This window comes from Garra rufa, chromosome 6 (genome assembly GCF_049309525.1).
Source record: "Garra rufa chromosome 6, GarRuf1.0, whole genome shotgun sequence".
Lineage (NCBI taxonomy): Eukaryota > Metazoa > Chordata > Actinopteri > Cypriniformes > Cyprinidae > Garra > Garra rufa.
In genome coordinates this window covers 46,908,330-46,920,751 of record NC_133366.1, presented here as the reverse complement: position 1 = coordinate 46,920,751, position 12,422 = coordinate 46,908,330, and the positions used below count along the sequence as shown (strand labels likewise).

Sequence of the window (12,422 nt, the reverse complement as noted above, 5' to 3'; positions counted from 1 at the left end):
TGAAACATTAAAACATTTCCGTTATATTAAGCCATACAAGTCTTAATACTCCCTTTAAAACCTTTGTAAGGGTTCCCTTTAAAACCTCTGTGTTTGATGACACTGATTGAATTGAACATATATAGATCACCACCTCACCATGTAGGAAGCACTAAACACTGCATAGAGACCCTGTTAATCAGAATATGGCTAAGGAAAAAAACTATTTATGTTAGCTACTATATATAGTAGCATAAGTACTACCATAATTTGCATATAGTTCACTTTATGTTGCTATCTTTTCTAAGTCCAGTTTTCTGTTGGGCGAAACAGCAGAGACATACATTAATGGGGTATGTCTCCATCTGCTCCCTAGTTCAGTAGTCACTACCCAGGGAGTCGGACATTTTTACGAGCTACCTTGTTATCAAAATCAGCATCCCAGTGTTTAGTGAATTAAAACCATTGTTAGTCTCTGTTTTGGTGTTTAAAATATATTGATTCACAACATAGAGATTTGAATGAGACAGCACAAGTTTTTTTATATATATAATGTGTGCTTAAAGTAAAAGAACAGATCCTCATGGGCTTTAAATGCAATACAGTAGTGGCTTTCAGGTGCACTAGTATGCTTTTCACACATGACGGTGTCATAGGTGTGTTGAAAATGCTCCATCACTCCATCAAAGGTGCCTGCAAGCAGGCTGTGATGGAGGAGGCCAGTGCAGGGTTGACATGACCTTTTCTGAGTGACAGGTGCAGGCGGTCAGCCACTGGAGTGCTTGATAGAGTAGTGATGCCGCATGCCATCCCGTCATCTCCATCAGGAGCTGCTAACAATTTTACATCACATACAGGTGCCTCATTTAGATAATTCATGCTTTTTAGAGAGATCCTTTTAATGTTACTTTGAGAGATTTTTTACATTTGCGTCGTCTTTCTGAGTATAATCAAGAAAAAAGGGTTTTAACAACCATATAAAAATTCATGCTTTTTTGAGATTTGATCCTGTCAAGGTAATTCCATATTCAGAATCTTACTAAACTGTGAAATATTACTGTCTATCATATGTAATCAAATGTAAATCACCCTAATGGCATTAATCTTGTTAAGTTATGAGGTAGCAACAATTTAAAAATGTTAGACTAACGTAGAAAATAAAAAAAAATGTTCTATGAACTACAGTTGAGGTCAAAAGTTTACACATCCCTTGCAAAATCTCCAAAATATTAATTATTATACCAAAATAAGAGGGATCATACAAAATGCATATTATTGTATTTATACTGTGTTGTTACCTGAATGATCCACAGCTGTTTTTGTTGTTGTTGTTGTTGTTGTTGTTGTTGTTGTCGGTTTGTTTAGTGATAGTTGTTCATGTCCTTTGTTTGTCCTGAACAGTTAAACTGCCTGCTGTTCTTTAGAAAAATTCTTTAGGTCGCACAAATTCTTTGGTTTTTCAGCATTCTTGTGTATTTGAACCCTTTCCAATGTAGCGAATTTTACAGGAGACTCATTTCATTTTAACTTGGCCCACATAGGGACACCAATTATGTAGTGAGTTCTGCTTTCGCCCACTAGGAAGGCGAAATAGTGTAGTGATGGGTACTCGTATCATAGATGACGTTATGATTCTTGGATCACGTGTCACTTCATGTGCGGTTATGAGTACATCACATAAGAAAGATTGGTGGGATATCTAACTTGTAGAACCTCTCACTGTATTATCAACACAAGGAAGACACAAGTGTAATAAAATAAATGTATTAACAAAAGATAGACAAGAGTAATCAACTATTAAATGAATACAATAAATGCAAAAGGAATAAAGTGCATAAGATGCATAAAATGTGATTCAGTTGGGGGTTGCTATGTCAGAGCTATGTTATTTTTATGGAAAGATAAACTTGCTACTCTGAGACAAATAAGGTGAAGAACCTTACTATGCATTAAACAAATAAATGAGCTATTATTTGTTATCAACTGCAATCAGCTATATAATATCTAATGTAAATTAGAAAGATCACATACTGATAATACACAACAATGCCAAGGTCTCTGGAAGAGGATTGGAAGTGATATTTACGTTCTCTGTGGTTGAGTGAGCAGTCCAGTGGCGGTGAATTCTTCCACTGGTTGTGCTGGGAGCAGACAGTGGGAAAAGGAGCAGGAATCCGTTTTGACAGCCTTGAGCATGAAGCGCTGTAGGATGCTGATCTCCTGGAGCACCAAAGGGTCCTAAGATCTGGAACACGCAGATGTGGCCCTGGTGTAGGTGCTGAAGGCCCTTAGCTTGGAACACGCAAGCAAAGGTACCTGAAGTGAAGGTTTGCTCGCTGGAGCTTAACCTTGTTGCAAATGTCTGTTGGTCTTCTGCCTCTCTGGGCTAGAGACTCAGAACTTGGTCAATCCGCTTTGTCTGTCTCGGATGGAGACTTAGGACGTGCTGCATCTGTTGTTGTCTCGCTGGACGAAGACTCTGAACGTGGAAAATATCTCTTTCCTCACAGACAGAACGTGGTCGTATCTGCTGCTGCCTCACAGCTGGAGACTTGGAGCGTGGAGCATCTGTTTCTGTCTCTCTGGACAGTAGGCTCAGAAGGGTTGTGTCTGTTAGTGTCTCTCTCTTGTGGAGCTGGAGACTCAGAATGGAGGTATCTGTTGCTGCCTTCCCAGTAACAGACCGCAGACTCAGAAAGAAGTTTGATCTGTTACCGTCCCCTGGACATGCCGGAGACTCAGAACTTTGTGTCTGTTAGTGCCTCACCCTTGCGGAGCTTAGACTCAGAACGGTTATCTGTTGCTGCCTTCCCTGTAACGGGCCGCAGACTCAGAACAAGGAGTGTCTTTTGGAGAGGTACCTTTATACCTTTCCGATGAGGAGGAGATTGCAATTTGGCGCTTCTCCACTTCCATGCTGTGATTGGCTGGTTCCATCAGAGCGGGGAGACATGGGGTAGCCCACCCTTCTTTCCTCTTGTGGAAGTCATTTGCATAGTCCAAACACAAAGTTAGAAAAGTGTCAATAATGATTTACTGGTGCATTTCTCACTTTCCAAAACACAATCAGAAAACATTTGGTCATGTAATGAACACATTAAGTCCAAACATGATGGGAAAAGATTGAATGTCATGCATGCATTCATTTGTCCATTAACAGCTGAGTTTGTGTAAGCTGTTGCACTACACATCGCTGTCAGTGAGAATACTTATTTCTCTGAATAAGTATAAGATGTGTGTGTTATGGTTCGCATCAGTTCAAGGTTTGAAAACATAGTTATGAATGGATTTGGATGGATCTTTGTGATCTCTCTTTGTTTCACCCATTGCTGCTGCGTCTGGAGATCCTAAGGAATTTTTATGACCGTCACAGGACCAACCTTAGGAAACAGTCTCAAGGTGGGTGGAGGGCAGAAACTGCATCTTGGCCAATAGGAGGTTCTGTCCGTCCCGGGTTTTGTACCAAAGGTCTTCTTCATGCCCTCTAAGAGGTGTCTGCCAGTTGTCCTGGCATCCTTATCTGATGGCGTTGGACAGTTTGCTTATGTTACTCCACCAAGATCCAATCAAAATGTAGCAAACCTTTGTCCCCTATTGTGGCCAGGGAGGGGCCCTCGCCATAAACTGGGCCCTGGAATGCGCGGTCCACTACACCAACAATGACTGTATGATTTTGAGATCCATCTTTTCACACTGAGAACAACTGGGGGACTCATATTCAACTATTACATAAGGTTCAAATGCTCACATTAAAAATAATTTTGAAGATCAGGGTAAATTTATTTTGACTTCTGGGAAACGTAAATATCTTCTGAAGGGCAGTACTAAATAAAAAAAAAAATCCTTCAGTGAGTGTTTGAACCTTCTGTAATAGTTGCATATGAATCCCTCAGTTGTCCTAAATGTGAAAAAATGCATCTCAAAATCATACAGTCATTGTTGGAAAGTGTCCAAATACACAAAAATGCTAAAAAAAAAAACAAACAAAGAATTTGTGGGACCTGGAGAATTTTTCTGAAGAACAGCAGGCAGTTTAACTGTTAAGGACAAACAAAAAAGCACAGCTATGGATCGTTCGGCTGTTTGATGATTGTATATATTTACAAGCTGTTTTATAGACAGTTTTTAAACACTGTTTGACCAATTACATGAGACATTCATTTTAAGTTGTTCAGATTTTTTTAAACATGTCTTTTGATATTTGTTCTTGTTTATTTCATGCTATAATTAACTGAGGTGAATACAGTGATCTCACGCTACATTAAAGAGTGGAAAAACACATTTATTGTTTGTATTTTGTGATAAGAATTTAAAGGCTTCAATTTGTGGTATATTAATAGTAACAAAATGCTTACTGTGTTTTTGGGTGGCACTGTGGCACTTCTAATAATGAATAGACTTGAAAACCTTGCATATTATTTCCAAGCATTTATGCTGTCAATAAAACTGCTTGTGAATAGTCATGTAATGTGATTTACCTCAGAAAAGACAACAATAAAAAGCATTTGAACCCACATTAACCTAACGTTTGAGGGGCTACAAATCCACAGGCGGTCCACAATAATCTGGTCTGTGAAAGATTTATTTGTTTTTGTATTCTGTCTACTATATTTTCAAGTTTATGTAAACGTGTCAAGCCTTTGGATGCTGCATCACATCTCGTTTGATTTGAATTTAAATGAAGACAACAACATAAGACTCATTCAGATTCAGATCTGAGTTTATTGCATATTATTATCAGAATTTAATGTATTTTAAACTATTTCCTCATTTTCCTCATTACTTTGAATATGTCTTTTGATTTCTATTCTCATAAATATGGTTTATAGCAGGTGTTAACAGTGATTAACAACCACAACTAATGAAGGGTGGGGTTGCTATACATAGCCATTAAAGCTCATTTGGTTAGAGAGAATAACCATCAATAACAATCCAGCGAGGAGAACAGGTACATTATTCGCTAAACTTCAACTGTGAACTTACCAGTAGTCATTTAGAATGCTTCTTTCCAGTTCGCTTTATGGCGTCACATTAAGTCGTCTTTTTTATTTAAATAAATACGCAATGTTTCCCCTATTTAAAGGACTCACCGTGACTGCTGATATATTAGACCATAAATACCAACATAAATCTTAAGAACACTAACACTTAAATAACACTATAAGTGGTGTTATATCATATTTAGCTATAATACTATATGGTGGGTGTTGTTCTGCTAATTAATGCTGTTTAAACCACGAAAAAAATGTGTGGAAGCTGCTAAATCCTATAGAAAAGACATATTTTGACAGACCAAAGTTAATAGGTGGTAAAGATACGTAGGAGCATCATTAAATAAAATATTAGCCTAACATTTTACCTATCTGACCAGAAATGATGAGAAGAAACACGAATGTTGTCAAGATTCTTGCCTTGGAAATCCTGGTTCAGTTTGGCCAACCACAACGGATTTTGTTCCTCAGACAGTTTTTTGCACTTTTCTGCTTAATTTGTTATAATTTTTGACAGTCTATAGTATTCCATATGTTTTACCCGCTCTGACAGATTAGTACAGCCCAAAACATGACAATAATTGAACATTTTCAGCAGCAACAATCAGCAAAATATGCAAGTTTTGTTCAGTTCAGTGGCATTGTTTACATCCATTACCGCCAAAATGGCCGATTGATGACGCGTTGTGAAAACACCCCCTAAAATGTTCAAAATTATCATCTAAACAAATGATAAAATAAACAATTTCTGCATTTATTATTTGAATGTGATTTACATACATTTTAAAAAATGTCCTTAAGATGCGGTGTTACTGCACCACAGCTATTTAAAGTTTGCGTCCCTCCAAATTTTTAGCTGTCTGAAACTCTACAAATAATAAATAGACTTGAAAATGTTAAATATTATTTCCAAGCATTTATAACCCTGGTGAAAAAACCAGCATATGCTGGTTAGGTAGTTTTGATGCTGGTTTAAGCTTGTCCTTAGCTGGTTTATGCTGGTCATGTGCTGGTCAAGGACCAGCATAAACAAGCAAAAGGACCAGCATAAACCAGCAAAGGAGCAGCTTAAACCAGCATCTAAACCTACCTAACCAGCATATGCTGTTTATTCAACAGGGAACATCAGTAAAACAGCTTGTGAATAGTCATTATGAGATTTACCTCAGAAAAGACAACAGTAATGAGCTTTGGAGCACACATTAACCTATAATGTTTGGGGGGCCGTACAAATTTTTTCGCATATGGGCCCATGACTGACTTGCTACGCCATTGCTTTTGATATTAGCTCATGTCTTCTGCTATGCTGTAAGTCTCTGAGACCCAGTAGGTTTCTTACAGGACATGCAATTACATTTCAGCCCACCTCAACGTGTTTGTGCTGTTTTCACAAAAAACACAACAGGAGAGTTACCTTAAGCTCCACGGCAGAACACTGCTTGAGGCACAATATGTCTTTGAGGAAAATAGTATTTATTCTTTAAGAAATAAAACCATTTTTATTGTGCTCTTTGACATTTCCACCAGACATGAAAGCCCTTAGATCCATTCTTTCTCTCTTACAAGCAGCCCATACATGTGGCTTTTTTCAGGCTGCTCTACATTCACCAAGTCATTTCTTTCGACTTAACTTTCAGTGTCCATGGGAAATCTGGAGTGCTACAGTTTGCAGTATAAGAGATGACAATCAACTCAACAGACCCGTTAATGAGATACAGTGCATGTAAGTTGAGCCTTAAAAAGTGTGGATTTGCACTATAGGGACATGTTTTTCAAAGAGTATAATAATCAAATATTTAAGATTTATTTACGCACAAATTAAGGAAAAGATGCGAGAAATCTTCTGGTGATTTAAAGAAGACCCCGGCTTCATTAATTATACAGACATTTGGAATAAATAATGATTTTGTCCCTATTATCATGCATTAGTTCTTTCTGGTAGGCATTCATTTAGCTCAGAAATGACCTGGAATTGCCTAAACGTTTCAAACTTAAAACAGAAACAATCTTCATGTTAAGTACAAGATGGCAGGGCCAGGACCAGGCTGCCGCAGAGAAACAATTTCCAATTTCAGTACAATAAGCAATAAAATCAGTATAACAATCAGTTAGACAATGGCATTTTCATTCATAAAATCAGTTGGCGAAATTGCTTAACATATTTCCTCCGTAAATCACACACAACCTGACAAAAAATTACAAACAATCTACCCGTGTTTTGAGATTGTGGATATGATGGTTTAAAAACAACACTATGTGCACTGTAGGGCTTAATATTTGGTTGACAACTTTTCTGTCAGACCTTTGACATGCACTTCGATTCAGATATAATTTAAATGTCTAGTTATTTCACTCCATGAAGCAGGGTATTGTAATGTGTGGTTTCACAGTACAGGTCTTAAAATTTGTCTCCTCAAAATTTAGAGGCCAATCCCATTGTTCTAATCAGTGGAATCTAAATTCTCTATAAGCATTAATGGCGGTGAGAAAAAAGATTATGCTAATAGGACTGCCTAGATCAGCACTTTAGACCTGGCGTAAAAGCCATAGACGAAATAGCTCTGTTGAATCTCAGTAAAAAACAAACCCCAGGACTGATTTAGCAAGGTCTCGGGGTTCACAGTGGTTTAAAGTAGGCATTTAGTAGCAATATCTTTGACTGACACAAATATTTCTGAAGGTCTTGCAAACAGAATCGAACTGGGTTTAAGCTGAGCTAAGGCTCGACTATTGTAAAACTGATGTTGGAGAAAAATAGTGTGAACACGCAGTACATTCATTCTCCAGTATGCAGGACTTGTGTTGAGTTTGTGGGTTTGTCGGTTTTCTCAGTAGCACTGCTTGAAGATCTGTTAATCAAATACAATAGAAAGCCAAAAAACAGTTCTACCTGCACATTGCAGGTGTAAGTCTTAAGGACTTGAAACATTCATTGTATGTTTGAAAATGTAAACTTTACAAAAAAGAATGGAGAACGCATTAAGAGAAGATTTTTTTTCTGAAAAGTTGTTTTAAAATCCAGTAGAGGTGTGCTTCTGTAGCAAATTCAGCAGTTGTCCGTTGAACAGTCGCTAAAGAAGAAAAAAAGAGCGTTTTTTTTTTTTCAAAGTTGCACAGTCTGTATAAAAATCTAAGGTTAGGGAGAACAGTGTTCGGCAGACGTTTTGAGTTGTATGTTTTTCCAAGTACACAACAGTCAATACTGTCACAGGACACGGCCATGCGATAACCAAAGATTAATTGTAATAATAAGAAGAATCAATCTTAACAGTAGTACTACTAATCAATGATGGTCATGATGATAGTATAATAGTAGTTTATTGTTATTTCCAATATATAAAAAATCAAATGTTGAGTTGAGGTTAATACTGTTAAAAGTTTTCTATTCTTACCACTTGGCACGTACACTCACTGCAAGATCTACAGTATCTCGTATTTTGTTTTCATTCTCAAACGGAATGATCGAAAAGAGCTAGCAATACTTCTAAGCTATTTCTCTAAAAGTGAGTGCTGACTTGTCACTTAATCATTGATACTGGCTGGTTTGGTCCAGAGATTTGAGCTATAAAATACGGCAATCATGATTTCTGCTGAGCAGAGACTCCTTTCCAGTAGTCCAGAATGTCATGTAGGTCCTCATCTTTGGCAAACTGTACTTTCCTCCTTAACGCGTGACCTGCTGCTATGTACTCTTCCTCATCCCTGTGACGTTTGCGGTGGAGTTTAAAACGTTCCCACAGGCTAAGAGAAGGCCTACAGCTGTACTCGGGACTGGAGTAGCCGCTCAGGTTGTGGTACTGCGGTGAGAGCTGTGAATAGGACATCTCCCGTGGTCTGGAGCGTGTCAGCGGCTCCAGAATGGATGACTTCCGGCTTCCGGACACCTCTATAGACTCCTCTATGTGGTGAGATCCAGGGTAGGAGTGCCTATGTTCGCTGTATTGTCGAATCCGCTCTGCCTCCGCCCTCAGGATCGCAGCGGCTGGAGTGACCGTTATGATTCCTGACTCATCGAGCGGAGATGCCTTCTCAATATATTTGGACTCTGATCTGTAACCTCCTTCGGAACGGTAAGAGCGTGGACTGCGTAACGAACCACTCGAGGATGTGCTCGCACGCTTTTGTGGGGCATCCATACTGTGGTGCCTTTGTAGAGGGTGATGGTACCCTCCTTTGTACACTGGAGACAGAAACCCAGACTTTCCCGGTGGATGTTCTGATATAAGGACCAGCTGTGGCTCCGCTGTGGACACAGCGCCGGATTTTGCAGCCTGGAATGATGTTGAATCAGATTTGAGTGCATCGATGCAGTTGTTGATGATCTGGTTTACCTTGTCCACCTCTTTTGCAATAGTGGATATCTCTGCAACAGATCCCTGGCTGGCTTCTGATGGAGGAACGCTGCATTCCCTAACGCTGCGCTCGGGTTGCTCTGATCTCACTTCCATGTAGTTCCCTTTTGTAGTCTTTGGTGTCCCAGAGATCTCTTGCATCTTATACTGATCTGAGTCACTGGCAGTTGGCAAGTATGGCATCCTTTGTACTGTTTCACCAGCGGACAGCATTTGTTTCTGTGACAGCTGTGATATAGTCCCTTGTTCCAGTTCAGTTCCGTATTTCATCTCGATCAGATTTCTTTTCATCTTTTCCAGCTTCTTGCTCTTTGGCTCGTCTTGCTGTTTGCGCTTTCTCAAGCAATGGAACACTACACCCAGTACGATCAGCATCCCGAAGAGACAACCGAGGATGGTCATAATGTAATGTGTGGCGGTTGAATCGTTCGCCACGTGTTCTTGCAATGTCCTCGGTCCTGTGGAGATGGTCAGGCAGGTGTGGTTGAATCTCAATGAATTGCGGATGGATGCCACACAGTATGTGTAGTTAGTGTGCGATTTAAGGTTCTGCAACTCAATTTCTTCTCTCTGGCTTTTCAGGTTTTGGATATCAGTGAAGAAGCTGTTATTGTACAGGACGAGGATGTACATTTTGCGGAATGGATTTGGAATCTGAATCATGATTATTGCACTTGTGTGGGTGACTTCTTTTAGTTTCATTATCGGACGTGCATCTGGATCCACAATATTGGGGCTGATGCTAATGGGCTCCTCTGGAAATGTTCCTGAGGAACAGTCATCCAGTCCGCAGGGGCTTAACACTGTAGGAGTGCACTCGTCTGAAGATCCTTGAAGGTTCGGCGTCACGTTATCATCTGTGCAAACTGAGGAGAGTGCATGGAAAGCATTCCGAAATCTTGGCATCCTTGGGTTCTGACTCAAAAGACTGTACCCTGAAAAGCCAGGGGGTGTGTCGCACACCATCCGCTCGCTTGTTCGGTTTGGGAATGCGACAAGCCAGCGCAGGAACCCCAACAGCTCGCATGAGCAACTGAACGGGTTTGCATAGAGCTCACAAGTCGTTAGCTTCGACAGACCACGAAATGTAGCACCATCCAGCAGCTGAATCCTGTTCATGGAGAGGTCGATGTTTTCTATCGCAGGACACTCCCAGAAGGCATTGGCTGAGACAGTTTCGATCAGGTTAGCCTGAAGATAGAGGTACTGTAAGCGTCCCAATCCTCTCAGCATCCCCTCAGTCAAGTTCCTCAGCTTGTTAAAGCCAATTTGCAACACTTGAAGATTAAATTGAGCTGAGAAAGCTCCATCTTCTATATAAGAGATGTCATTCTTGGTCAGATTCAGATATGTGAGATTGCCGAAGCGACTTAGGGAAGAAAAGTGGATGCTTCGAATCTTGTTCTCGTTGAGTCGTAGGTCAACAATTGTGCTGTTAATATGCAATGGGATATTTTCATACGGTGGCTGGTTCTGGCTGCAGATTGCCAACCATACAAATCCCTTTTCGCCTTCGATCAGCCAGCAGTCACCCTGAACAACAGGCACTCTTGTCAATGAAAGGAACACAAGAGCCATAGCCCAGCAAAGTAAGGCACTGGTCATCATACCTCCTCCATGTCCACTGGACCCAGACGAAATGGACATCTGTGCTTCAGCCATAGCTCCACCAGGTTTTTTGTTGTTGTCGTTTAGACAGGTTATGATCTTCAACTCTATTCCACAAGGCTTTGTTCGTAATTGGATGTAACAGTTCTGTTAGGAACATTAGCTTGAGGAAAACGATTCTTGTTTTTCTCTGTTCAGTGTACGCTCGGTGTCTTGTCACACTGTGAAGGAAGCTTCATTTACGACCAGAGTCTTGTTTGTGTGCAATAGCTTTTCAGATAGCGAATCTGAGCATTCCCACGCATAGCCTCCCACAGGGCAGAAAGTGCTTGTGTTTTCTGAGGACCTCATTTCTCATCAGATACCCGCTCATGACCAGATTTTCATATCGCGTCCTGCAGAAATAAGAAAGAAAGAACATGATTATTGATATTTGAAAAAACTAGGTCAAGTCGTAACAATGCTCCCTCAGTGATAGTAACGAGAGTACCAAATTATATAAATGTGTATATCTTGCACGGCGCATTATGAAATAACCCACTTACCCAAAGTTAATGCCGTGGCGCTTTACAGTTAACTCCAAATGAACACCCACTACTTCCATTGTACCCTAATTTCCAACTATTAACGCTGATACCAAGTACAGAGTATTGTCTAGTGGCATTTTTAAGCTATTTTTAAAAAGTCCATTTTTGTTTAGCTGACTCTGTTTTTCATGTGTATATAATCATTATGGTTGCTCACCTACCGAGAGCTAAACTTAGCACAGATCAATCACGCAGACACACTCGCACGCTCTCCAAGGCCAATTAACGTCTAACAGCTTAGCTCATCCTGATAACGCAAACACACACTCTATAGAGAAGAGTTTACTTTTACGTCTATCCACCCTATTAGCTTATGAGACCCTCTGCGGTTGGCTAATGAAGGGAAACCCTTAAAATAGACTGCTTTTTAAATTGCAGCATGACCTAAATCAAACAATTGCTAAAAAAAGAACAACATCAACAACTGAATGGTTGTTTTAGATATGGAGAATATATTGCATGTGCCTGTCTTGTTTGTACTTAAACATTTCAATAACTGCTGGTCCTATATGAGATATGAATCCCTCAGAACGTATTGGAAAATTTGTTACGAGTCCAAGCAGAGTGTGTTTGCATTTGTGTGCATGGGACTAAAAATAATATGCTGGCCCAACATAACCCACAGTGTAATTAAAGTACAGTGAAAAACCAATATATCATCATCAATTAGATAATACTGCTGCTGTTATCTAGTTCACGATGATAAATTGGATTTTCAGTGTACTTTGATTCATCTAAGCTGTTTAAAATGGTTGAACAACTGAATTATATAATAGGAAACAAACCATAAACAATAAGTAATTTAAAAACACACTGAGATCCATCTTTTTAAACTGAGGACAACTGAGGGACTCATATGCAACTATTACAGAAGGTTCAAATGCTCATTAATGCTCCAGAAGGAA

The 12,422-nt window shown here is 39.7% G+C and overlaps 1 protein-coding gene across 1 annotated transcript in view; it reads right to left on the bottom strand.

The window, feature by feature from the left end:
• Nucleotides 1-6,438: 6,438 nt before the first annotated feature.
• Nucleotides 6,439-12,422, bottom strand: part of elfn1b (extracellular leucine-rich repeat and fibronectin type III domain containing 1b) — a 119,821-nt gene continuing 113,837 nt past the window's right edge. Inside the window, exon 3 of the mRNA XM_073841766.1 lies at nt 6,439-11,325. Coding sequence (XP_073697867.1) covers nt 8,549-10,984 — 2,436 coding nt within the window. The 5' untranslated portion in view covers nt 10,985-11,325 and the 3' untranslated portion in view covers nt 6,439-8,548. The remainder of the gene's footprint in view (nt 11,326-12,422) is intronic.